At 48.0% G+C, this 26,223-nt stretch overlaps 1 protein-coding gene across 2 annotated transcripts in view; it reads left to right on the top strand.

Annotated features, from left to right (window-relative positions):
- SPRED2 (sprouty related EVH1 domain containing 2) overlaps nucleotides 1–25,790 on the top strand; it is a 94,862-nt gene extending 69,072 nt beyond the window's left edge. For both annotated transcript variants that reach the window (XM_068153072.1, XM_068153073.1), the window contains exons 5-6: nucleotides 19,484–19,633; nucleotides 21,595–25,790. In XM_068153072.1, coding sequence (XP_068009173.1) covers nucleotides 19,484–19,633; nucleotides 21,595–22,245 — 801 coding nt within the window. In that variant the 3' untranslated portion in view covers nucleotides 22,246–25,790. The remainder of the gene's footprint in view (nucleotides 1–19,483; nucleotides 19,634–21,594) is intronic.
- The last annotated feature ends 433 nt before the right edge of the window (nucleotides 25,791–26,223 follow it).

Below are 26,223 nucleotides of genomic sequence, written 5' to 3'. Positions count from 1 at the left end.
GTCAGCTAGGATGGCAGCTGCTCTTCAAGCTCTTCAAAAGTGCAGAGGCAGTGACTTGTCTACTTCAGCCTGCAGGTTGTCCTTGCTCATGGGCAGCCTGTCCTCTAAACAGGAGGAAATACAGAAATTACTGTGGTGTGGAGGTACACAGAACACAAAATCTGTTTATTTACAGAACTGCAGAGTGGTGGGGGGTTGGAGGGGACCTTTAGAGATAATTTAGTCCAACCTGTTCCTAAAGCAGGATTGCCTAGATCAGAGTGCACAGGAATGCATCCAGATGGGTTCCAAAAGTCTCCAGAGAAGGAGACTGCACAGCCTCGCTGGGCAGCCTGCTCCTGGGCTCCAGCACCATCAAAGTAAACAAATTTTTCCTTAAGTTCAAGTGAAACCTCCTGTGTTCTGCTTTGTACCCACTGTGCCTTGTCCTATCACTGGGCACCACCGAAGAGAGCCCAGCTCCATCCTCAATGTGCAGGGTCCTGCATCTGAATCAGGCCAAACCCAGGCACAGATACAGGTTGGGTACAGAGTGGCCTGAGAGCAGCCCTGAAGAGAGAATAGATGATCTCTGAGGTCCCTTCCAACCTCAGTCATTCTGTGATTCTCATGACCATCACCCTTTAGCTATCAATTAGCACTGAGAAGATCCCTTCCCAGTCTGCTCTTCTTCAGGCTAAACAGTCCCAGGTGACTCAGCTTCTCCTTATAGGAGAAATTCCCCAGTCCCCTCATCATCTTTGTGGTCCTCTGTTGGACTATGCCCAGTAGTTCCCTGTCCCTCTTAAACTGGGGCCCCCAGAGCAAGACACAGTACTCCAGATGTGACCTCACCAGGGCATAGCAGAGGAGGAGGAGAGCCTCCCTTGACCTGCTGGCCACACTCTTTGTAATGCAACCCAGGAGACCATTGGCCTTCCTGGCCACAAGGACACATTGCTGGCTCATGAGGAACTTGTGTATAGATTAGACTGGTGAGATCTAAGTGAAAAGCTGTGGGGGACTGGTGTCAGAGAGAAACCATTGCTGCAGCTCTTCCCAAGGGTTCAACAGTTCTTGCTGTGCTGGTGAGGAGATGATGGGAAGGTGGTTGGAAATTCAGTCAGTCACAGCTGCCACATGTACTTTATGGAGGAGCCAGAGAAGTGGCTTTGTTTGGTTGGGGTTTTGTTTGTTTTCCTTATTTTTTTCCTTATTTTTGTCTTGATTTGTTATTTTCCACCTTAGCAGCCCAAATATTGGAAGTGGTCCTTGCCTGCAAGTGTCAGCCTACTGCAAGCTTGGTGCTGAACCATGACCCTCAGCACCACATCTCTGCATCTTTGAAACATCTCCAGTGATGGGGATTCAAATACCTCCCTGGATGACTGAGAACTTCTTTCAGTCAAGAAGTTTCTTCTAATGTCTAACCTAAATCATCCCTTGTTGAATTTGAGGCCATTTCCTTTCATCCTGTGACTTGTTACTAAGGGAGAAGAGATCAACACCCACTTAGCTCCAACCTCCTTTCAGGGAGCTCTAGAGAGCAATGAGGTCTCCCCTCAGCCTCCTTTTCTCCAGGCTAAAGAACTTCAGGTCCTTCAGCTGCTCCTCACCAGACCTGTTCTCCAGACCCTTCACCAGCCACTCATTTCCCTTCTCTGGACCCACTCCAGCACCTCAATGTCCTTTTTGTAGGGAGGGTCACAAAACTGAACACAGTATTTGGGGCACAGAGCACAGGATTACATTCTCTTCCCTGCTCCTGCTGGTCACACTGTTACAATCCAGGCCAGGCTGCTGGTGGCCTTCTTGGACACCTGGGCTCATCTCCAGCCAGCTGCCCACCAGCACCCCCAGGGCTTTCTCTGCTGGGCACTTTCCAGCCCCTTTGTCCCAAGCCTGCAGCCTTCCTGGGGTTGTCATGCCCCAAGTGCAGGACCCAGCCCTTGGCCTTGTTGGATCTCATCCCATTGGCCTCAGCCCATGGATGCAGGCTGTGCAGGTCCCTCTGCAGAGCCTTCCTGCCCTCCAGCAGCTCCACACTCCCTCCCAGCTCAGTATCATCTGCAAACTTACTGAGGGTGCCTTGATCTTCTCATCCACATCATTGATAAAGATGCTAAAGAGAAGCAGAACAGATCTGTGTTGCTATCAGATATTCCAAGCCTTCCTGTCGTGTCGTTCTTACGTAGCTAATTATAGCAGTGACTTGGATGTACTGAGCTGCTTTGCTGAGGGTAAGCAATTTCTCTTGTCACAATTCTTCCTCTCAGAGACCATTTTTGTACTGTGTTTTCTGGCTCTGTACCATTCCCACATGCAAACATAGTTGATCCTGTGCTGGGATGAGGATATATCCTGCAGGAAGCTGAAATTTGATCTTTTGCTGCGATGGAAGTTTCCTTATAGCTGTGTCCTGCCAGAACTTGTAAGTGTTTTAATTTGTGCACCAGTTATGTGCTGAGTTCTGCTCAGTTTGCCCCAGCACTTCAAAGGAGGTCTTTCTTTCTTTCTGTCTTTCTTTCTGTCTGTCTTTCTGTCTGTCTTTTTCTGTCTTTCTTTCTCTTTCTTTCTTTCTTTCTTTCTTTCATTCTTTCTTTCTTTTCTTTCTTTCTTTTCTTTCTGTCTTTCTTTCTTTCTGTCTTTCTGTTTTTAAGACAAACTTTCCCCTTTCCTTGTTCTTAAATGATGATGTGGTGGCATATTTTAATGCTCCAACTCTCTGGTTTATATTCTATTTAATAATTTTGTTACATTCTAGTTAACTATTTTCTGTAACCAGACATGAATTCATTTAAGTAATCTTCAGATTACCAGAAAGCCTCTTTTCTTGCAATATTCAGTCCCTTGAGGCTTCAGGATGAGAAAGTTCCCTAGCAAACCTGCCTGTAGGATGAGAAAGTTCACCAGCAAACCTGCCTGTAGGATTCCAGGGCCAAAAGAGAATCTGCTGTAGTCTCTAGCAGATGTACTCACGATCTGAGTGTGTCATGGCACCATTTCACACCTGCAATCAGCTAGCTGGCTGTTTGCCTTCTGAAGAAAACCTAATTAGGCTGTGTAATAATCAACTTAAACTGTGTGATGAGTTTAAGTGTGTAGCTGTTTAGGAGCATGTGCCCTTTTAATTCATCTAGAGCTGAATGCTTTAGTGCATTTGTGTGCTTAAGGCACAAAGGTGTCAGAAACACAACACAGCCAAGATGAAATTGCCCTTTCTTAATGTACAGTAGATTGCCCTTTTCTTAATGTACAGTAGAATGGAGGGGGAAGAGATGTTCTCCCTTTTCTTCTTCTTTATATTTTTTTAAGCTGTTTAAAAGCATTAATTTTTTTAACCTGTATCAGTTTACTAGAAGAGTGTGACCAGTCGAGGGAGGTTCTCCTCCCCCCTCTGCTCTGGAGATCGATGGAGAACAGGCTGCCCACCGAGCTGGTTGCATCCCCATCCCTGCAGGTGTTTCAAAGAGGCAGAGGTGTGCTGCTGGGGGCCATGGTTTAGCACCAACCTTGGTAGAGTTAGGGAATGGAAGAGTTGGACTGCATGATCCTGAAGGTCTTTTGCATCCGAAATGATTGGTGATTCTGTGTCTGGGACAAGGAGAGGACAGGATAGGTGAGGTGGTGTCACAGGGGGTGTGCTCTGCCCATATGTTATGTTTTTACCTTGAAAATCCATAGTTAATATTACTGTAGTTTTCCAGTAGATTCCTTCTTTGATCTGGGCCATGCAGTTAGCCTCTGTAGCCTCCAGTGCTTTTGTTTGGCTACAGGGAGCTTGGAAATTTCCCAAAGACAGACTAGCTTAACTTTTTCCATCTTGCACTGATGTGCAACCTAAGGAGGTTACTTTCAGCAAGCACTTCTATTTGCAGGCTACAGCCTCTGTGACTGCTGCATTACAGCAAAATGCTTTGTCCTGGGGTGCTCCTGGGAGGAGGTGCCAGGAATGCTGACTGGATTTGGGGTGTCTTGCCTGGCCCCAGGCGATGTCTCTGAAGGTGACACAGCAGAGCAGGGCGTAAACATGGCTGGGAAGAGGCAGCCTTGGCAGCCAGGGCACAGAGCAATGACTGACAGCTTCAGAAAGAATTAGGGAATCACTGCCTGGCACACAACCCAGCAGCGCTGGTGTGGCCAGAGGGATGTGGGTCGGGAGCTGAGCAGGCACAGCCGTGCTTGGCCCTGGCATCCCAGCCTCACTGCCTGATTTAGAGGAGGGAAAGCATTTGACTGCTGGTGCCGAGCTGGAACATCTGCTTGGCAGGGATATGAAAGGGGCTGAGTCGGAACCACAGAGCAAATGACTACGTTGCCCTCCTCTTCGTGAGGGAGCCTGTAATTTCCACGTGCTGTTTAAACACTGGCAGATCTGGTTTGAGTCTGTTGCTTCATGTAACAGGCAGAAAAGTGAAGGAAAATGAAAAGGGAAGGAAAATGAAAAGGGAAGGAAAATGAAAAGGGAAGGAAAATGAAAAGGGAAGGAAAATGAAAAGGGAAGGAAAATGAAAAGGGAAGGAAAATGAAAAGGGAAGGAAAATGAAAAGGGAAGGAAAATGAAAAGGGAAGGAAAATGAAAAGGGAAGGAAAATGAAAAGGGAAGGAAAATGAAAAGGGAAGGAAAATGAAAAGGGAAGGAAAATGAAAAGGGAAGGAAAATGAAAAGGGAAGGAAAATGAAAAGGGAAGGAAAATGAAAAGGGAAGGAAAATGAAAAGGGAAGGGATGGGAGAAAAGGACAGAAAGAAAAGAAGAGAGGGAAGAAACCCCAAAACACAAAGAGTTCAGGTTGCTTGGAGTGCACACCTGAGTTTTGCAAGTTTAACCCTAATTTGGTTGCATCCTCTCCAAAATCCTCTGCTTTTTGTTTTGGTGTGTTTTTTTGGTGGGAGTTTGTAACGGGCAGTGAGTTTGGTAATGCTGAACAGTGAAATGCGCTTGCACAGGAGGCGTCAAGAAGGATTTTTCCTTTAAAGTGACAGGCTCAACCTTTCACTCCTTCAAAGAAAACTACCATGACTCTTCTGACTGACAAAATACTGCAGGATGGTGTTCCCTCTGTCCCCAGTACCTGAGAACAAGTAGCAGAACACAGAGCATTCTCAGGGTGCTCAGAATGGAACCTCTGCCCAGTGCAGAAATTCATCACCAACAACTGCATCTAAAGAGTTCCGTTTCTTTCCCTCACCTGCCTAATGTGTTTTGCCAAGGGCCTGCTCACCCCTTGTCTCACAAATATTTCATGAAAATTAAATCAGAAGTGACTATACAAAGCAGTTGATCTGTCTGCTTCTGCCTGCAGAATCATAGAATCGTAGATTTGTTAGGGTTGGAAGGGACCTCAAGGATCATCTAGTTCTGTGCCATGAGCAGGGACCCCTCACACTACGTCAGGTTGCTCACAGCCACATCCAGCCTGGCCTGAAAAACCTCCAGGCAGGAGGCTCCCACCACCTCCCTGGGCAACCTGTGCCAGTGTCTCACCACCCTCAGGGGGAAGAACTTCTTCCTAACATCCAATCTGAATCTACCCACTTCTAGTTTTTTTCCATTCCCCCTAGTCCTATCACTTCCTGACACCCTAAAAAGTCCCTCCCCAGCTTTCTTATAGGCCCCCTTAGGATACTGGAAGGCCACAATTAGGTCTCCTCAGAGCCTTCTGTCCTCCAGACTGAGCAGCCCTAACTCCCTCAGTCTGTCCTCATAGGAGAGGTGCTCCAGCCCTCTGCTCAGCCTCGTGGCCCTTCTCTGGACACGCTTCAGTACCTCCAGATCTTTCCTGTAATAGGGGCTCCAGAACTGGATGCTAGGAAGAAGGAGAAGGAAGGAGAACGAGAAGGAAGGGCAGAAGTAAATAAGTACCACAACAATTTGAAGCAGAGCCTGACAGATTTTGCAGTGCCTGTGAAGAGGGTATTTTAAAAGTTTTGCATCAGCTGTTGGATGCTATTTTGGTGATGAATTCCAGCTAAAATAATGTGGATGCTCATAACTGTGTGAATAAATGACCCCTAACTGCCTTCTTAAAATACCCTATCAGCCTGCTATGGGAAGTTTGCATTTAACTGGGGCTTTTTTCCCCTCCATTTGTAACCTGGTGTGTTATATAGGAGGAGTGTGCTGCTAAACTTAGAGCCCTTAGGGTTGAATTTGTGCATAGCAAAGACATGGATTAGGTGCACTGATTCTTTCAGTTTAGGTAATCTAATCTTTATTAGCACTTTATAAAGAAGATCTTCCCTGCTGGAAAGCAGCTCTGTGGAGAGCAACCTTGGAGTCCTGGTGGGCAGCAAGTTCTCCATGGGACAGAAATGTGCCCTTGCGGCCAAGGGAGCCAAGGGCATTCTGGGGTGCATCAAGGAAAGTGTGGCCAGCAGGGCTAGGGAGGTTCTGATCCCACTCTACTCTACCCTAATGAGACCACTCCTGGAATACTGTGTCTGATTTTGGGCTCCCCAAGGTGAGAGAGATGGGGACCTGCTGGAGAGAGTCCAATGGAGAACCACAAGGATGATTAGGGGGCTTGAACATCTCCCCTGTGAAGAGAGACTGAGAGCCCTGGGGCTGTTTAGTCTGGAGAAGAGAAGACTGAGAGGGGATCTATCAGTATCTGAGGGGTCAAGTGGAGGGGGCCAAGCTCTTTTGGTGGTGCACAGTAATAAGACAAGGAACAATGGACACAAACTTAAACATAGAAGGTTTCACCTCAACATGAGGAGAAACTTCTTTACAGTGGCTGCCCAGAGGGGTTGTGGAGTCTCCTTCTCTGGAGACTTCTAAAACCAATCTGGATGCATTCCTGTGTGGACTGCCCTAGGTGATCCTGCTCTGGTAAAGGGATTGGACCTGATCTCTGGAGGTCCCTTCCAACCTCTAATGTTCTGTGATTCTGTGAATTTCTTTTTCACTCCTCCCTTGGACATTCTCATATCACAGAGCTGAGATTCATTGGTGAGCTGTGTGAGGCCTTCTGTTCATGGCTGCCCTCAGCAGCAGTGCAGGCTCTTGCCAGCCCCTGTGCACAGCCAGTGTTTTCACACTCCCACCCTCAGCTTTGCTCCTGTATTCCATAGCATCCCTACCTGGAAAAGGAAAGCTTTTTTTCAAAAGGAAAGCTTCTCGGTGGCCTTACAGGTGCTGAGTTCCCTGCTAACCCCTTAAAATTGGGAGCTAGTGCTTTCACAGCTTCAGATGGATGACAGAATCACAGAATGGGCTGAGTTGGAAGGGACCTCCAAAGCTCATCCAGGTCAACCCCTCTGCAGTCATCAGGGACATCCTCAACTAAATCAGATTGCTGTGATCGCCGTCAGGCCTCACATTGAATATCTCCAGATCCAAAGATTGCATGGGGGTGGAAGGGACCCTCAAAGGTCATCTTGTCCAACCTCCTGTACTCAGCAGGGACACCTCCAACTAGATTAGGCTGCCCAGGGCCACATCAAGTCTGATCTTCAATGTCTTCAAGGACAAGGCCTCAACCACATCCTGGGCAACCTGTGCCAGCATTTTCTCACTCTCATTGTGACATACTTCCTCCTGGTGTCCAAATTCATTGCAGCAATCTTGGCAAGAGGGTCAAAGATTAAAGGATTAAAGGATTTAAAGGAGGAGCCTAGCACCCATCTCTCTGCCCAGATCCCTCTGTCTCTACCCCCTTCTTTGCCTGGAGACCTTCCTGTGCTGTCAGGGCACAACCCTCTACAGGTGGTCAACTGAGGTCAGGGAATTGGCACAAAAATGATTTGGGGCTGGATTCCTGTGGTTTCTCCACCCAAGCATGCACCCAGAGCAGATGTTGGGCCTGATGGGAGGGAGTAACAGGTTCCATCACCCCACCACAATAATATGGCCCTCAGTGGCTGTCTCTCATGGCCTTAGCAGAGGACAGCTGTGGTAACGTGGCTAGTGTTACTTGTTAGAGGAGGGAGGCTCTGCTAATCTTCTGAGAGCTGTGCAAACACAAATACTGGGCAGCTGGTCATCCCAACAATGCTGTAGCCTGCTCTGAGGTGTCATTTCCACTGCATAAACAGATTAACAGAGCCCTTCATGATAAAAAGGCAAAGCATACCTCTGCTCCCAATGATTGTAAGCACTTGGTTGGTTCAAACCATTCCCACGTTTAGGTCCCACCAAAGCAATGTAGCTCTTCTCAGCGTGGAGAAATCCAATCAGGCCACAGCAAGGAGGAGGTAAGGGAAGGAAGAAGGAAAGAAGAAGGAATGGTAAGGAGAGGCTCTCCAGATTCACAAATTGCATTGTGTTGGAAGGGACCCTCAAAGGTCCTGTTGTCCAACCTCCATGCACTACATTTCCATCTCTGACAGGGGCCTACAGGAAGGCTGTGGAGGGACTGCTTAGATGGGCTTGGACTGGAGGCAGTGGTTTGAAACTGGAGCAGGGCAGATTTAGGTTGGACATCAGGAGGAAGTTCTACACAAGGAGAGTGATGAGGTACTGGAACAGGTTGCCCAGGGCTTTGGTCAAGGCCCCATCCCTGGACACATTCAAGATCAGATTCAACATGGCCCTTAGCAGCCTGATCTAGCTGGAGGTGTCCCTGATCATTGATGAGGACATGAGCACCTCATGGGTAGGCAGAGTGCGTCCCACTGGGGAGCCATCCCAGTAACTGGGTTTGGGGGTTTTCCCCTTAAAACATTCTGGGTTTGCCTTGCAAGTACTTGATGAAAAGACTTTTCCTTCCATTGAAACAGTGCCCTAGCCCAACAGGACACTGAGGACAAGGTGAGGGACATATTCTGGGAAGGAAGAAATTGGTCATCATGAGAGTGAGGAGACACTGGAATAGGTTGCACAGAGTGGTTGCGCATAACCCCTCCCTGGGAGTGTTCAAGGCCAGGTTGGATGAGGCCTTGAGCAGCCTGGTCTAGGGGAAGGTGTCCCTGCCCATGGCAGGGTGGGGGCTTGGAACTAGATGATCTTTAAGGCCCCTTCCAACCCAACCCATTCTATGAGTCTATGTTTGCTATCTCCCTCTATGAAATCAGAAGTGCTGTATCCCTTTAGGCTTTAAAAAGCAAGCAAACAAAAAAAAGCTGGAGGGGAAAGGAAGGACTGGTTTTGGCAAGGTTAAACTGAGGGAGTTCTGAGAGACTGTGTTTTATCTTCATTTCTTTGAAAGGTGGAAGTTTTTTTTTTGCCATGCATCCAAAATAACTCTCAGACTTCTTTTTTGTGACGTTCATAAGCAGCAGAGGCTCTGCAGATAAACTTAGATGGGTGCTGGGCTGAGCGCTGCTCACTCACTGAAGCTTTTCACCAGCTTTATCATTCTTCCTTTCCATGGTGATAGCACAGCTGTGTTTTCCCTGATTTCAGCGAGTGAAAAGGGCCAAGCAAAGAGGAGCTGGCTTGTGCTGGGCCTCCCAAGGGATCGCACCTGGGCAGAGCACGCAAGCAGAGGGCTCCAGCTGCCTGCCGGGAGCTCGTGGCGCAGGCCTGAGCCGAAGGTGGTCAGGCTGTGGGCGGTGGGGAGGCTGCAGTTTGCTGCCTGTTATTTTTCCAGGCTCATCCCTAAGCCATGAATTGGTGAGGGAGGTGGGTTTCTTGTCCTGGGGATGGTGGGTTTCTTGTCCTGTCCTGTCTTTTCAGATGGCAGTGGGCTCCTCTTTAACATGTCCAGGCTTGGCAAAGTTAACACAGGAGCTGCTGCGAGGAGGTTCTGCTGTTCACAGAATCACAGGACATTAGGCATTGGAAGGGACCTCATCCAGCCCAGCCCCTCTGCCAGAGCAGGAGCACCCAGGGCAGCGCACACAGGAACATGTCCAGGCAGGGTTTGGAAAGGCTCCAGAGAAGGAGTCTCCACAGCCTCTCTGGCCAGTCTGCTCCAGGCCTCCAGAAGCCTCACACCAAAGAAGTTTCTCCTCATGTTGAGATGGAACCTCCTGGGTTCCAGCTTGGATCTGTTATGCTTTGTCCTATTACTGAGCACCACCAAGAAGAACCTGGCCCCTTCATCTTGACACCCACCCCTCAGATATTTGTAGACATTGATCAGATCCCTTCTCAGCCTTCTCCTCTCCAGATTAAACAGCTCCAGGTCTCTCAGTCTTTCTTCATAGGAGAGATGTTTAAGCCCCACAGTCATCCTCACAGCTGAAGATCAAGTCCAACTCCCCTGCCAGAGCAGGATCACCTAAAGCAGATCACATAGGAACGTGTGATCCAAAGCTGTTGCAGAAGGCTGCCTTGGTGATGAAGAGACCTTGAGCCTCCACCAAGTTTTGCATTTCCACACTGCATGTCAACAGTCCCTTTGCAGTGTGTGTGCAGCACTGAGCAGGCTTGCACAGCAGTGGGAGATGAGTAAAGCTGAGTGTGGCAACAGAGAGCAGGATGGCTTGCAGAGGGCTTCTGCTTTGCAAAGGCCAGGCTGGGGAGGCACTTTTTACAAGGGCTTGTAGTGTGTTGTGGGTTTGAGGACAAGAGGGAATGGACTGAAGCTGGAAGAGGAGAGATTTAGACTGCAGATTGGGAAGAAATTCTTTTCAGTGAGGGTAGGGAGAGCCTGGAACAGATTGCCCAGAGAGGTTGTGGGTGCCCCCTCCCTGGAGGTGTTCGAGGCCAGGCTGGACAGGGCCTTGAGCAAATGTCCTCACCACCTCTTGTAACCATTAAAATCCTGAAGGGGAGAAAGAAAACCAACCAACCAACAACCTCTTGCACTGACCCACTGTTATTTTTGACAGCAAATCTGTGAATGCTTTAGCTCACTGAGAGCAGTACTGCAAGTTACAAGTGGCAGAGCTCTGCAATTTTCCTCTGGCAAACCATTTGTGACAAGCTGCTGCAGATTGTATTGCATCGTGTCGAGTGGTGAGACACTGGCACAGGTTGCCCAGGGAGGTGGTGGAAGCCTCCTGCCTGGAGGTTTTTGAGGCCAGGCTGGCTGTGGCTGTGAGCAACCTGCTGTAGTGTGAGGTGTCCCTGCCCATGGCAGGGGGCTTGGAACTGGATGAGCCTTGGAGGTCCCTTCCAACCCTAACAATTTTATGTTTCTATGTTTTTGAGATGAATCTGCTTTTTCCTAGTCACCCTCAGATGTTGTTTTGCATGAGTTGAACCTATTCTGTGAAGCCATTAGAGGCAAGAATCATAGAATCACAGGGGATTCTACCACCTCCCTGGGCAACCTGTGCCAGTGTCTCATCACCCTCAAGGGCAAGAACTTCTTCCTAACATCCAATCTGAATCTCCCCACTTCTAGTTTTGCTCCATTCCCCTCAGTCCTATCACTCCCTGACACCCTCAAAAGTCCCTCCCCAGCTTTCTTGGAGCCCCCTTCAGATACTGCAAGGCCACAAGAAGGTCTCCTCGGAGCCTTCTCTCCAGACTGAATAGCCCCAGCTCCTTCAGTCTGTCCTCCTAGCAGAGGTGCTTCAGCCCTCTTCTCATCCTCATGGCTCTTCTCTGGACACCTTCCAGCACCTCCAGATCCTTCCTGGAAGAGAGACTCCAGAACTGGACACAGTGCTCCAGGTGGGGTCTCAAGAGAGCAGAGTAAAGGGGAAGAATCACCTCCCTTGACCTGCTGGCTGTGCTTCTCTTGCTGCAGCCCAGGCTCTGCTTGACTCTCTGGGCTGCAAGTGCATACAGCTGGCTCCTGTTGAGCTTCTCATCTCCCGGCACCCTCAAGATGATCAGTCCATCTCAGGTGCAGGAGAAGGCTTTTCCTTTTTTTCCCCTCAACATTTGTTTCTGATAGATGCTTATCACAGAGTATTAGCTAGGCACCTGATTAGCCAGCCATTCTTGTGTAACAAATCCATCTCCATGAGAAGTAAACTGCAGTAAATGATTAACATAATCTTCTTTGCTAACGACTTCAGCTTCTTAATTTAATGAGTCACTTCAGAAAGTCTGAGGGAGAAACAGGGACACTGCTTTTTTGCCAGTTTGTTGAGGGGGTTGTGGGTTTTTTTGTTGTTTGGTTGTTGTTGGTTTTAATTAAGAGAGTGCAGTCATTTGCGTGTAGAAGCCTGGTGGTGCTTCTCAAAGCAGCCGTATCACGGAGTCACAGCATGTTAGGGGCTGGAAGGGACCTCCACATATCATCCAGTCCAACTTCCCTGCCAGGGCAGGTCACACAAGAACACAGCCAGGTGGGTTTTGAATGTCACCAGAGAAGGAGACTCCACAACCTCTTTGGGCAGCCTGCTCCAGGGCTCCAGCACCCTCAAAGAAAGGAAGCTCCTCGTCCTGTTTAGATGGAATTTACTGTGTTCAAGTTTGTGCTCATTACCCCTTTGTCACCCTGGCAGGGAAGAAGTTTTTCCTTATGGTTCCATGGAACCTCCTCTGCTCCAGCTTGCCCCCACTGCCCCTTGTCTTGTCATTGGACATCCCTGAGCAGAGCCTGGCTCCATCCTCCCCACACTGGCCTGTACATCTTTCTCAACAGCAATGAGGTCACCTTCAAGCTCCTCTGCTCCAAGCTACAGAGCCCTTAGCTCCCTCAGCCTGGCCTCACAAGATGTTCCACTGCCTGCAGCAGCTCGTGGCTCTGTGCTGGACTCTTTCAAGCAGTTCTCTGAGGACCTTCTTGAACTGAAGGGCCCAGAACTGGACACAATATTCCAGATGTGGCCTCACAAAGGCAGAGGAGAGAGGGAGAACTTTTCTCAACCTATTAACCACTCCCCTTCTAATCCACCCCAGGATGCCATTGGCCTTCTTGGCTACAAGGGCGCATTGCTGGCTTATCTCAAAGGTGTGCTTGCTCACTTGCAAAAGGAAATGTGTTGCACAGCTTTTGCAAAGTTGCTGTGTGGTCATGATTAATGATTCTGTTATCTGAGCAGTGAAACCACAAGACTGCACAACCATCACAGCAATCTCAAGGCTCCAGTACCTGCAGCACACACTTCCCTAAGTGAGCATTTGAGGGCATGTTGAAATGAAGTTTTTTACCAGCCTCCCTGTTCCAACAACTTTGTTTTGGGTTCATTTCTCTCCTGTGGCATCTGAGCATGTTTTCAATTGCTTCCCCCCAAAACCAAGTAACTAGAGCTGGATTGGTTTCAACAGGCCTTAGAGCATATTAGGAAATATTTCTTCACTGGAAGGGTTGTCAGACACTGGAATGGTCTGCCCAGGGCAGTGCTGGAGTCACCATCCCTGGGGGTATTTAAGCAGCCTGTTGAGCTGGTGCTTAGGGATGTGGTTTAGTGTTGACCCTGCAGTGCTGGATGGAAGGTTGGACTGCATGACCATGGAGGTGTCTTCCAACTAAATGCATTCTGTGATGTTGTAAAGACAGTGCCAGACCAGCAGCTCAGTAGCTTGTGACTTGTTTTTCCAGTGGTGAAGTAGCCTGTCTCTCAAGTCCATGTCCTCTCTACACATATTCCTGTAGACAAGTGTGTTGTTTGGGGTGACTTGCAGCACACCTCTCATGTCTTCCCCTCTGCTATCATCCTTCAAATTTTCACGGTGATGCTGGTGGCAGAAAATCCCAGGCAAGACCCAGTCCTCTCGTGGGGAGACAGAACTTGTTCCCTGCTTCTGTTACTGACAGAGTCTTGTCATCCTTCACTTATGGTGGCACTTTGTAGAAGGTGAGAGTGGCTTTTCCTTGAGAACATGCCTGGGTTTCACCAGTCACCAAGTGCAGGTGCAGGCTCAGTGGAGTGGTACTGAGAGAGCAGTAGGCTTCTGAAGGCCTGAACATCACAGTGCCTTTGATCCTCAGGCACACTCTTCTTTTATTCTGAGAGTCTCTCTGTGGCTTCTCAAGCCACATTTTAACTGTGGGTTCTGGCAGAAATATCTCCTTCTGTTGGAACTTCACCTGAGTCTCTTCAGTGAATGCCTCAATATCTCTCTTCTGAAGGATACCAGAATAATCTTTTCCAACTAAACCTCCAGTGAGACTCATGATTCAGTAGAGGTGTTCAAGAAATGTGTGGACATGTTTCAATGGCCATGGTGGTGCTGAATTGATGGTTGGACCTGATCTAAGAGGTCTTTTCAAACAGAAACAATTGTATGATTCTATGACTTTCTTCTCTTCTTCTTGGTCCCTTCCCTCCTTCTTGGTCCTTTCCAACCCCTAACATTCTGTGATTCTCTGGTCTCTTTCCCAGGATGCAGAGACCCAGGGTCTTTAGATTGCTATTGTTGAGAAAGCATCCTGTGTCCTTGATTGTCCTGACCATGGCTCTGTGAGCTTGCCATAGTGGAAATGAGGAGCAGCTGAGGGAATTGGGGTTGTTTAATCTGGAGAAGCGGAGGCTGAGGGGAGACCTCATTGCCCTCTACAGCTCCCTGAGAGGAGGTTGCAGTGGGGTGGGGGTTGGTCTCTTCTCCCTATTGTCAGTGATAGGACAAGAGGAAATGGCCTGAAATGGTGTCAGGGGAGAGTAAGGTTGGAGATTATGAGAAATTTCTTTTGTGCAAGAGTGGTCAAGCACTGGAACTGGAGGTGGTGGAGCCCCCATCCCTGGAGGTATTCAAGAAATGTGTGGCCATGGCACTTTGGGACATGGCTGTGGTGGTGTTGGGTTGATGGTTGGACTAGATGACCTTGGAGGTGTTTTCCAGGTGAAACAATTCTGTGATCCTGTGAAATACCCTGATTGACACAGGGTGGAGGGAGAACCAAATCTGCAGATAGGCTAGGCTAAAAAACCCCACTCCTCACTAGCCCTGTTCTCCAGACCCTTCACCAGCTCTCTTGCCCTTCTCTGGATCCACTCCAGCACCTCAATATTCAGCAAGGTAGCCCTGCAGACACTGTTTGTCACCCAGTTGCCTTTAGTGTCACCAAGCAGGAGGCGGTGTGAACTTCTTTACGGATGAGTGAGCAGAGCCCTAGTTTGGAGAGCTTGCTTTGTCCCTTCCTGGGTGCTCAGGGTTGGTGTTTGTGTTGGCAAGGTGCCCCTCTCAGCTGAGGACACTGAAGGTGGAAATGCAGCAATTTTTAATAAGGTGAAAGTGGAGGCCAGCGCCGCAGCCTCCACGGTCTGCTGCAAACAGGTTTTGTAGCCATGTCAACACACATGGAGGAGAGGCTTGGTGGCCCAGCCGGGTCTGAAGGAGGAGAAGGTGTGGGGGAAAGCAAGAGCAGATAAGAATGGGGCAAGATAAACATCACCACAGCCTCTTTGCCAGTTGCCTGTTGCTGAAGTGCTGCCTCCTACGAGAGGCAGTAAACAGCATGCTGCTGGCAGGGGTGGTTCTAGCTTCCAGCTGCCCTGCTGAGATAATCCTGCACTTCTATCCAGCCTGGCATTTTTCTTTTCATCCAGGAGGCTGAAGGGGTTGCTGGCTAGGAATTGTAGCCTCCTCCAGTTGGGTCAGAATCCAACAGGTTGGAAAAGACCTCAGAGATCATCAAGTCCAACCTATTACCTAATACCTAACACCTCCTGACAGCTAAACCATGGCACCAAGTGCCACGTCCAACCCCCTCTTGAACATCTCCAGGGACGGTGACTCCGCCACCTCCCTGGGCAGCACATTCCAATGGCCAGTCTCTCTTTCTGGGAAGAACTTTCTCCTCACCTCCAGCCTAAACTTCCCCTGGCACAGCTTGAGACTGTGTCCTCTTGTTCTGGTGCTGGTTGCCTGGGAGAAGTGACCAACCCCCACCTGGCTACGATCTCCTTTCAGGTTGTTGCAGAAAGCAATAAGGTCTCCCCCTGAGCCTCCTCTTCTCCAGGCTAAACACCCCCAGCTCCCTCAGCCTCTCCTCATAGGGCTTGTACATTTCCCCAAGCTCCATTAATTTGCTCACGAGCACCCACAATGGCTTTGGAGAGTATCCACAAGAAGCTTGTCCCAGCAAGGCTCAGCCACAGTTGTAGTGAAGGTGAAGGGTCCTGCTGGTTGACACAGCCCTGTGTTGTGACCCTGCCTCCTAGTTAATTTATGCCACTCAAAGTTTAACTTTGAGAGCATGCTGCAGGCTGAAGCTCCCTGGGCTGTGGGGTGTGTGCCTTTCTGTTTTGAGAAGCTTCAAGTACAGCTTGACATAGAATCACCTGGGATGGAAGGCACTTGTAAAGGTCATCTAGTCCAACCCCTCTGCAGTCAGCAGGGACTTCCTCAACTAGATCAGATTGCCCAGAGCCCCAGCGAGCCTCACCTTGAATATAACCACCTCTCTGGGCAACCTGTTCCAGTGCTCAACCACCCTCTGGGTCTACACCACATCCAGCACTGCAAGAAGGTGCTCGTGTGCTCTTGTAACCAAATCCTAACTTCCCTCAGGATTTCCAAAGCGATGGGAAGATTAATGTTACTGGGAAGTACTTGGCTTGTAGAAGTTGCTCCTTTTCTTTTGAATTGCTCTCAGAATGTGAGGGAGTGTCTGGAGAAAAAGAGGCTGAGGGGAGACCTCCTTGCTTCCTACAATTACCTGAAAGGAGGATGGAATGAGGTGGGGGTTAGTCTCTTCTCCCGAGTATCAGGTGATAGAATGAGAGGAAATGGCCTGAAATAGTGCCAGGGGAGGTTTAGGTTGGAGATTAGGACAAATTTATTTGGTGCAAGAGTGGTCAGGGATTGGCACAGGCTGCCCAGGGAGGTGATGGAGTCACCGTTCCTGGGGGTGTTCAAGAAACCTGTGGCCATGGCACTTTGGGACATGGTTTAATGGCTGCGGTGATCATAGGTTGGCAGTTGGGCTGGATGACCTTGGAGGTCTTTACCAGCCAAAACAATCCTGTGATTCTCTATTGTAGTACCTAAAGTTACAAGTCCAAGAATTAGTTTTGAGGAGTTTACACTCCAGATCTGAAGTGTCTTCATCTAAAGTTGTGAAGATGGGGCTGGTGATGATCAGAGACACCTCTCCTGTGAGAGCAGGCTGAGGGAGCTGGGGTTGTTCAGCCTGGAGAAGGCTCCAGGCACAGTGCCTGAAGGCAGCCTACAAGAAGGCTGCAGAGGGACTGTTTCCAAAGGCCTTCAGTGATAAGACAAGGTGCAGTGGGTTGATACTGGAGAAGAGCATATTTAGATTGCTCGTTAGGAGCACCATGAGGGTGGTGGAACACTGCAAGAGGTTGCCCAGGGAGGCCCCATCCCTTGGAGGAGATATTCATGGTTAGGCTGGACAGAGCTCTGAACAGCCTGATCTAGTGGAGGATGTGCCTGCTGAGTGCAGGGGGGTTGGACTGGATGACCTCTGGAGGTCCCTTCCTACCCAAACCACTCAATAATGAAACCACTTTACAAAGAGCCTGAGTATTGATGCAGCGCCATTTTAGAGGTGTTGTTAGCTGTCTTAAGAGTTGTTCTGCTTCTAGGTACTTTGTTTTGGTGGGGTTTTTTCCAGTAAAAAAGAAAGACATAAGCAGCCAAAGCAAAGACTGCATTAAAAGTCTGCTCCTTGTGGGTGAGTCAGCCCTTCAACACTCATCCTGCTTGTTGGACCTCTCAGGTAACCCAGCCTGGCTTTACATCACACTGCAAACAGAGCTGTGTGTTTGCTTTCAACAAAGCAAGTTGGGAGTTCAGTGCCCTGCTGGTTCAAGAGGATCAACATCTCTTTTTGTGTGGTGAATGCTTGAAGGTGTGCTCACCTTTTGGGCAGAGCCTTGCCAAGCGTTGTTTTCAGAAGAAACAAATAGCCACAGTGAGGGTTCTTGGAGTGAGGGACGTGTCTGGTACGACTCAGTGGAAAATAATGTTTAGAGAGTGCATTCTTGACAAGGAGAGAAGGTTTTTCAGGTAAAACCTGTCTGCTCCCACTGCCCATACAACTTTTCTTCACTCTTGAGGTTACATCTCTAGCTAACTGTTGTGGCAAGTGAGACCTTTGCCTTGGACTCATCATAGCTGCAGCACAGCTTGTTTGTAGAGGGAGATGGAGCATGTGCTCCCCACTGGGGTGGGGCAGAGGTGTGATAATGAACCATCTCCTTGTGTGGTAGGTGAGCCATGATGCACAAACCATCTCCTTGCTTGGTAGGTGAGCCATGGTATGTGAACCAGCTTACTCCTGGGGAGATTCCAACTGGACTCCAGGAGAAAATTGTTCCCCGTGAGAAAAGTCAGACATTGGAATCATCTCCCAAAGGAAGTAGTGAGTTCCCCTACCTTGGACAGTTTTAAAACTCAGTTTGCTGGGCCATCTAATTTCAAGTAGACTACTGCCTAGAAAGGTTGGACCAGATGGTCCTTGAGGTCCCTTCCAACCTGGGATTTTGTGGGGTTTCTTAGTTCAAAGCACTACCATGATCTAGTGGAGGATGTCCCTGCTTACTGCAGGGGGGGCTGGACTGGATCACCTTTGAAGATCTCTCCCAACCCAAACCAGTCTATGATTGTAACTGAGAAGCCACAAGTATTGGCAGCTGCCTGGTTTTGTGTGGTATTCCATTCACCTGATTGTTGTTGTGTACTGATGTCATTAATTAACCAAAGGGAAGCACTTGTTACAAGCCAGGGATGGATAAAAACCCAGGTGACAGTCCTTGCATGCAGAGGTTAGTGACAAAAGGAGCAAAATGAAACCTCTGAGGATTTTGAAGGAGAGCTGATTGGTCAGGTAGTCTCTGATGAACTGGCATTTGGTGCTTAGAGAAGAACATGTGAAGAGCCTTCTGCCTTAATGGGACACGTGCAGCTTAACAAACTGGAGACAGTGCAGAGGAGGGCAACGAAGCCCAGGAGGGGCCTGGAGAATAAATCTTACAAAGAGCAACTGAAGGAGCTGGGGATGGTTAGTGTGAAAAAGAGGAGGCTGAGGGGAGGCCTCACTGCTGTCTACAACTACCTGAAAGGAGGTTGTGGAGAGGCTGGTGCTGGTCTCCTCTCACATGCAATTAGTGATAGAACAAAAGGGAATGGCCTCAAGCTGCAACTGGGTAGGTTTAGACTGAACATTAGGACAAAGATTTTCACTGCAAGAGTGGTCAGGCATTGGAATGTGCTGCCCAGGGAGGTGGTGGAGTCACCAACCCTGGATGTGTTTAAAGGTGGTTTGGATGTGGTGCTTGGGGCTATGGTTTAGGGGTGACCTTTGCAGAGTAGGGTTCTCAGGTGGACCTGGTGATCCTGAGAGTCTTTTCCAACCAGAATGTTTCTGTGATTCTGGGATTCCAGTGTTTTTGTAGCTTGGCTAACTAGTAGGGCGCAGCTTGGGCACAGAGATGATGCTCTCTGAGTCTGCCTTCAGGGCTTGGACAATGGCATCTTTTGTCAGAGTTCAACTGTGCTCTGCAGAGGGAGCTTCCAGTGTGAGCTCTCTTCATCCCTCAACACCCAGCATAACCACCAGCACGCCAAGCAAAGCTGAGTGGTGCTGGTGAATGCATCACAGGTGGGCCATGGCATGTTATTTTTAACTCGAGTGTGTGGCAGCAGCTTTTAAGGTCTGGCAAAGAGATCTGCCTCTTCCAAGCAGCTTATGTGAAAGTGTTCGAGGTGCCTCGCTGCCGCACACTGCTGGTGTTGCAGCTGTGCACAAAGCTGGCAAGTGGCAAAACATCTGAATGCCTGAAGGGTGTTTTTTCCTTCCCCTCCAGAATGCTACAGACAGCTCCTCAAACTCCTCTCAGAAAAGGGAACAGCCTGTGCGGACTTTGGCTTCTCCTGCGTCCTGCGAACATCGAAGAATTTGCACTCGTGGACACCTTCACGACCATTACAGCTCTGACCACTACCATCTAGAACAAGTAAGGTTTCTTCTTAGTCTTGCCACCTAAAGGGCTGTCTGTCATTGCTAAGGCTGGTGTTTGATTTTCCCTCCACATCCTTAAAAGTCACCCCTTTCCCTTTCTGTGTCCAGTTTTGGGCTTCCTGATTCAAGAGAGATAGGGATCTGCTGGAGAGAGTCTAACAGCTGTGAGAATGACTGGGAGACTTGGGTATCTCTGCTATGGAGAAAGACTGAGAGCCCTGGGGCTGTTTAGTTTGGAGAAGAGAAGGCTGAGAGAGGATCTGATCAGTGTCTACCAATATTTGAGGTCTGGGGCTCAGGATGAAGGGGCCAGGCTCTGTTTGGTGGTGCCCAGTGACAGGACAAAGAATACAGGTACAAGCTGGAACCCAGAAGGTTCTACCTCAACATGAGGAGGAACTTCTTTAGTGTGAGAGTGCTGGAGGTCTAGAGCAGGCTTGTCCAGAGAGGTTGTGGAGTCTCCTTCTCTACAGACTTTACAAACCCATCTGGATGTCTTGGGCCCCTCACTTCCATGGATTTAGGAAGGGCAGGTCCTGCCTCTCCAACCTGATCTCCTTCTATGATCATGTGACCCGTCTGGTGGATGTGGGGCAGGCTGTGGATGTGGTCTACCTGGACTTCAGCAAGGCCTTTGACACTGTCCCCCACAGTAAACTGCTGTCTAAGCTGTCAGCTCATGGCTTGGACAGCAGCACTCTGTGCTGGGTTAGGAATTGGCTGGAGGGCTGAGCCCAGAGAGTGGTGGTGAATGGTGCCACATCCAGCTGGCGGCCAGTCACCAGTGGTGTCCCCCAGGGATCAGTGCTGGGCCCCGTCCTCTTCAACATCTTCATTGATGATCTGGATGAGGGGGTCGAGTCAGTCATCAGCAAGTTTGCAGATGACACCAAGTTAGGAGCAGATGTTAGTCAGTTAGAGGGTAGAAAGGCTCTGCAGAGGGACCTCAACCGACTGGACAGATGGGCAGAATCCAGTGGAATGGCATTTAACAAGTCCAAGTGCCAGGGGCTGCACTTTGGCCACAGCAACCCCATTCAGAGCTACAGGCTGGGGTCAGAGTGGCTGAGAGCTCCCAAATAGAGAGGGACCTGGGGGTGCTGATCGACAGCCGCCTAAACATGAGCCAGCAGTGTGCCCAGGTGGCCAAGAAGGCCAATGGCATCCTGGCCTGCATTAGGAATAGTGTGGCCAGCAGGAGCAGGGAAGTCATTGTGCCCTGTACTCTGCTTTGGTTAGGCCACACCTTGAGTCCTGTGTCCAGTTCTGGGCCCCTCAGTTTAAGAAGGACATCGAGACACTTGAACGTGTCCAGAGAAGGGCAACAAGGCTGGGGAGAGGCCTTGAACACAAGCCCTATGAGGAGAGGCTGAGGGAGCTGGGATTGTTCAGCCTGGAGAAGAGGAGGCTCAGGAGTGACCTCATTGCCCTCTACAACTACCTGAAAGGTGGTTGTAGCCAGGAAGGGGTTGGCCTCTTCTCCCAGGCAACCAGCACCAGAACAAGGGGACACAGTCTCAAGCTGCTCCAGGGGAGGTTTAGACTCGAGGTGAGGAGAAAGTTCTTCACCGAGCAAGTTGTTCGTCATTGGAATGTGCTGCCCAGGGAGGTGGTGGAGTCATCGTCCCTAGAGGTGTTCAAGAGGAGATTGGACGTGGCACTTGGTGCCATGGTCTAGTCATGAGGTCTGTGGTGACAGGTTGGACTCAATGATCCTCAAGGTCTCTTCCAACCTTGGTTATACTGTGATATACTGTGATACTGTGAGGTGGCGGAGCCACCATCCCTGGAAGTGTTTAAAAAGAGCCTGGAGGAGGCACTCATGCCATGGTTTAGTTGATCAGAAGGTGTTGGGCGATAGGTTGGACTTGATGATCTCTCAGTTCTTTTCACGCCTGGCTGATTCTGTGAGCTCGCTCACTTCTCTTTTCTCCCTCTCCACCCCTTCCCCCGCAGTCAGTCCCACGCTCCTACCGGCACGTCAACTTCCCGGATGACGAGGAGGAGATCGTGCGCATCAACCCTCGGGAGAAGATCTGGATGACCGGCTACGAGGACTACCGCCACGCCCCGGCACGAGGGAAGAGCTTCGACCCCGACGACGTGGACTCCTACGTGCGCTTCGCCAAGAGCGAGGCCTCCAAGCACGAGTACACTTACCCTTACGTAGACAATTCGGACTTTGACCTGGGTGAAGACATCAAGGGTGCTGTGATAAAGACTCAACCTGTCAAGTTCAAGCCCAGGAGGAAGGAGGATGGTGAGCGGTCACGGTGCGTGTACTGCAGGGACATGTTCAACCACGAGGAGAACAAGCGGGGGCAGTGCCAGGACGCTCCAGACCGTGTCAAGACCTGCATCCATCGAGTGAGCTGTATGTGGTGTGCAGACACTATGCTCTATCACTGTATGTCCGACCCAGAAGGAGACTATACAGATCCTTGCTCGTGTGACACCAGTGATGAAATGTTTTGCCTCCGGTGGATGGCCCTTATCGCCTTGTCTTTCATTGCTCCATGTATGTGCTGTTACTTGCCGCTGCGGGCTTGTTACCACTGTGGGGTCATGTGCAGGTGCTGCGGTGGAAAACACAAAGCTGCTGGATGACTACAGATGAGTTGGAGGGGTTCTGTTTCTTCTGTAGTCGGAGGAACACGTTGGTTTTGGAGCACTGAGGTCACTCGTTTTTGATGCAGCCACTGTGCCCGACAGCATCCGGGAACCACCAGTCCTACGTCCAGTCGTCTGGGGCTCACACTGCATTGATTTGCTCATCAAGTGTTCTAACTAAACTAACCTACAGCATAGACTTTTGTATTATTAATCTGTAATCGGAACAGACTGTCTTGTACATGGTTTCCTTTTGTTTGTTTGTTTGTTTTGGTCTTAATTTTTGTTTTGGGGCTTTTTTTTTTTTCCCAGCTAAATGGTGGTGGAGTTTTGTAGAGCATCTCCAGGTTGTGTCCATCTTTGCCTCTGCTTTGCTCGACCCCGTCGAGCGTGTTTGCAAGCTTTGGCATTTCCAGAAAGGGGGTGGTGCAGTGGATCAAATCTCACTTGGAAGAGATCTTTTTTAACTTGCCCTCAAGTTACTGTGTGTGTATATAGAAGGTGTGCTAGTAACAAACCTGTACCACAACACAGTATTTCTGCCGCTGGTTTTCTTTGGGGTCCTTGCTCTGTTTTCCAAAGCCAAAACAGCCATCAAAAGCTGCAGTTTCTCTTCTAGAGTCCATCATCATTTCCTTCCAACACCTGAAATTATTGCTCTGTTCCTCAAGCTCTGTGAACAGAAAGCAAGGCTCAGTTACCATAGTCACATAATGGTTGAGAATCTGGGAAGTTCTCCTTACCCGTAATCATTTCAGACCACTACTTGAAAGGGAAACTTAAATGTTAGGATTTTCTTTCTTCTTTTTCTCCTTTTTTTTTTTCCTTTTTCTGTCCTTAAGTAACAGTGAAAAAAAAAAAAAAGACAACAAAAAACAAACTGTGTCTTTAGAGTTCTGCCCAGGAGAAAGGGAATTTCTTCTTTAGCCAGCCATGTGATGATCTGTGAATAAAAACACTAAGGTTCCAGATGGGGAAAATCGTTGTTATGCAAAGAATTAACTAACAATGCAATGTCAAAAGCACTATTATGGCAATTCTGGGGAAATGCTGCATTAAGTGGTGGGAAATTGTCTTTGTTTGTTTGTTTTCTGTATCATACATGAGCGTGAGAACATAAGGCGTCCACGGTAGAGATCTGAACAGGTATTGAGAGTCGAAAAAGCCAGGATGTGAACCACCACTTCCATTTCCTGACCTGTGGTCCCAAACCCCTCCCGATGCTTCCACGTGTCTCGGTGTCTCGCGTGCGCAACTGGCCTTGCTGTGAGCCTCAGCATAGGATCAAGCACATTCCTGTGTGGCCTGCCCTGGGTGATCCTGCTTTGGCCAGAGGGGGTTGGACTTGATGATCCCTGGCGGTCCCTTCCAACCCCTACCATTGTATGATTCTGTGTGAGTCTTTGCAGGAGCTGGACTGAAGCATCTCCCTGTTGTGGTTTTTTTTTCCCCCTCCCCAGTTCACCACCCAGATTTACCAAGTGGATGCATAAGGTGCAGGATAAAAATTACTTTAATTGGGATTTTTGGTTGGGGTTATTTTATTTTTGTCTTTTTATTATTTTTTTTGGTTGGGTTTTGTGGGTTTAGGGTTTGGGGTTTTGTTTTTTTCTTTGTTTGGTTATTTTTCTTTTAATGTCATGTTGTGTCTTGTGTACAAGGCTTGTAATTAGCTTGGAAAAAGAGTATTTTTCTAATATATTACAAGGAATAGCCAAATAATTTTTATTAAAAAATTAAAAATAAAAAATAAATTAGTGCAGTGAGCTCTAACTAGCATAGTACAATCTGAATCCTTTGAGGCAGCTAGGGATTGGCTTGTCAAAGCTGGCACTGCTGTTCCTGCCATAATTTCTTTCTGCAGTAAATTGCCAGTGGGCGCATGTCCTTTCCCTCCCTCTATTGCACATTGACATCAGTCTTAAGAGAAAAAAAAAGAGAGGAAGTTTTGGGTTTTGTTTTTGGTTTGGTTTTGGTTTTTTTTGGTTAATTATTGTTGCTGTTGGTTGTTTGTTGTTGTTGTTATTAATTTGCCAAATAAATGTAAAAGGAGCGCTCGCCATTCTTTCTTGGTGGAATGTCCCAACGGTTCCTCTGAGAGTTAATCACAGCTTTTTTTAGTTAACCATTAATTAAGTCTGCGATGTGCTTATACACTATAGAGTTCCTTTAGGTTGAATTGGTAGCAGTTGCTTGGGGATTTTTTTCAGTTGGGAGGGGGTGGGGTGGGGGGGGAAAAAACAAAAAAAATCAAGTAAATGAATGATAGTGGAAAAGGGATGAAGTGTTACACTCTGGGTGAGGTGTCTGGGTTTGCTGAATGAAAGACAAATATTTTGTGCCTGATAACAATTGACAAATCTCTCAATGGTGTCTAGTAACCATCAAGCCAGCCTCCAAAAAAAACAAAACAAATAAATATATATATATATATAAATAATTAATGGAACAACCTTTTTCCTTTTCTATTTCTGTTTCTCAAGAGTTGTTTTTGTCTAAACAAATCTCTGTAAGATCTTCTCTCTATAAAGCACAAACACTACAAAAAAAAAAACAAAAAACACAAAACCCCACAAAGATCTTACAGCTTTTTGTCCGGTCTCGAAGTGCCCCTATTTATTTAAGTCAAGCAGACATACTTTGTGGATGCCTTGAATTAAAAAATAAATATAGAAAGGAAAAAAAAAAAAATTATATCCCTCTTTTTTTTTTTTAATTACCTTTTTTTTACCCCCTTCTTCCCTATCCCTGTATGAGGTTTTTGTTGTAAGACTCGTAGATCTTCGCCGCGTGCGTCGTTTGGTTCGCGAAGGCAGTGGCGTAAGGGCACAATGACAGAAAGGTGTGCGTGGTGGGGAGGGGAGGTTGGTGGTCGGTTGGTTGGTTGGGTTTGGGGCTTTTTGGGGTTTTGTTGGGTTGCTTTTTTTTTTCCTGTATTATTTTTTTTTTAATGTAAATAATATTTCTCCTTAATTTCCACACTGCTGCCGAGCAGTGTGTAGCGTTCTCCCGGTCAGCTTTGCAATACTGGCGTCGATCACTTGAGAGAAATTAATTCAGATTTTATTTTTGTATCTGTGGTAACAAAACATTAACCAATTTTTCCTTTTTTTTAATTTTATTTTATCTTGTGAAAAGGGTTTGGGGTTTATTTTATTTTCATTTTTTTAGGTTGTTTGTTGAGGGGGGGGGGGGTGTTTTGTTTCGTTGCGTTTCGTTTCATTTCGTTTTTCGTTTCCAAGCTATTGCTCACATTAACAAATTAAAAGTGCCTGAAGCCTCATCATTATTGTATCTATATACTAAAAGTTAAAAAACCCTGTTGTATTGATTTTTATAAGCCTTTTTACCTCTGTGTAAGAAAAAAAAAAAAAGGAAGAAAAAAATTAAAAAAAAAGGACAAAAACAGAAATATATATACAAGTGTATGATGTACATTTTAGTTCTTAACTTCTTTTTTTATTGTTTCTAATATGTATGATCAGTGTAGCTGTTGCTTTCAAATGTACCATGTAAATACAAATACATGATATCAAAAATGAGCACTGCTTGAGTTGTCATTCAGCTTGCCTGGAAGGGGGAGGGGGGAAGATGGGAAGGGGGCCATCACCACAGCTGACTCCTCCAAGACCTCACAGTTTCTGAGGCACAGTTTGTAGGCACTCTGCCCCAAGCCTGGAGCGTTCATGGGGTTGTTTTGGCCCAAGGGCAGGAGCCAGCATTTGAATAGAATAGAATAGAATAGAATAGAATAGAATAGAATAGAATAGAATAGAATAGAATAGAATAGAATAGAATAGAATAGAATAGAATAGAATAGAATAGAATAGACCAGGTTGGAAGAGACCTTCAAGATCATCACGTCCAACCTATCACCCAACACCACCCAATCAACTAACCCATGGCACCAAGCACCCTGTCAAGTCTCCTCCTGAACACCTCCAGTGACGGCGACTCCACCACCTCCCCAGGCAG

This window comes from Melanerpes formicivorus, unplaced genomic scaffold (assembly GCF_026170545.1).
Source record: "Melanerpes formicivorus ecotype bairdi unplaced genomic scaffold, bMelFor1.0.p_v2 SCAF_25, whole genome shotgun sequence".
Lineage (NCBI taxonomy): Eukaryota > Metazoa > Chordata > Aves > Piciformes > Picidae > Melanerpes > Melanerpes formicivorus.
Note: the sequence above shows the minus strand (reverse complement) of the source record. Positions and strands in the feature narration are given on the sequence as shown.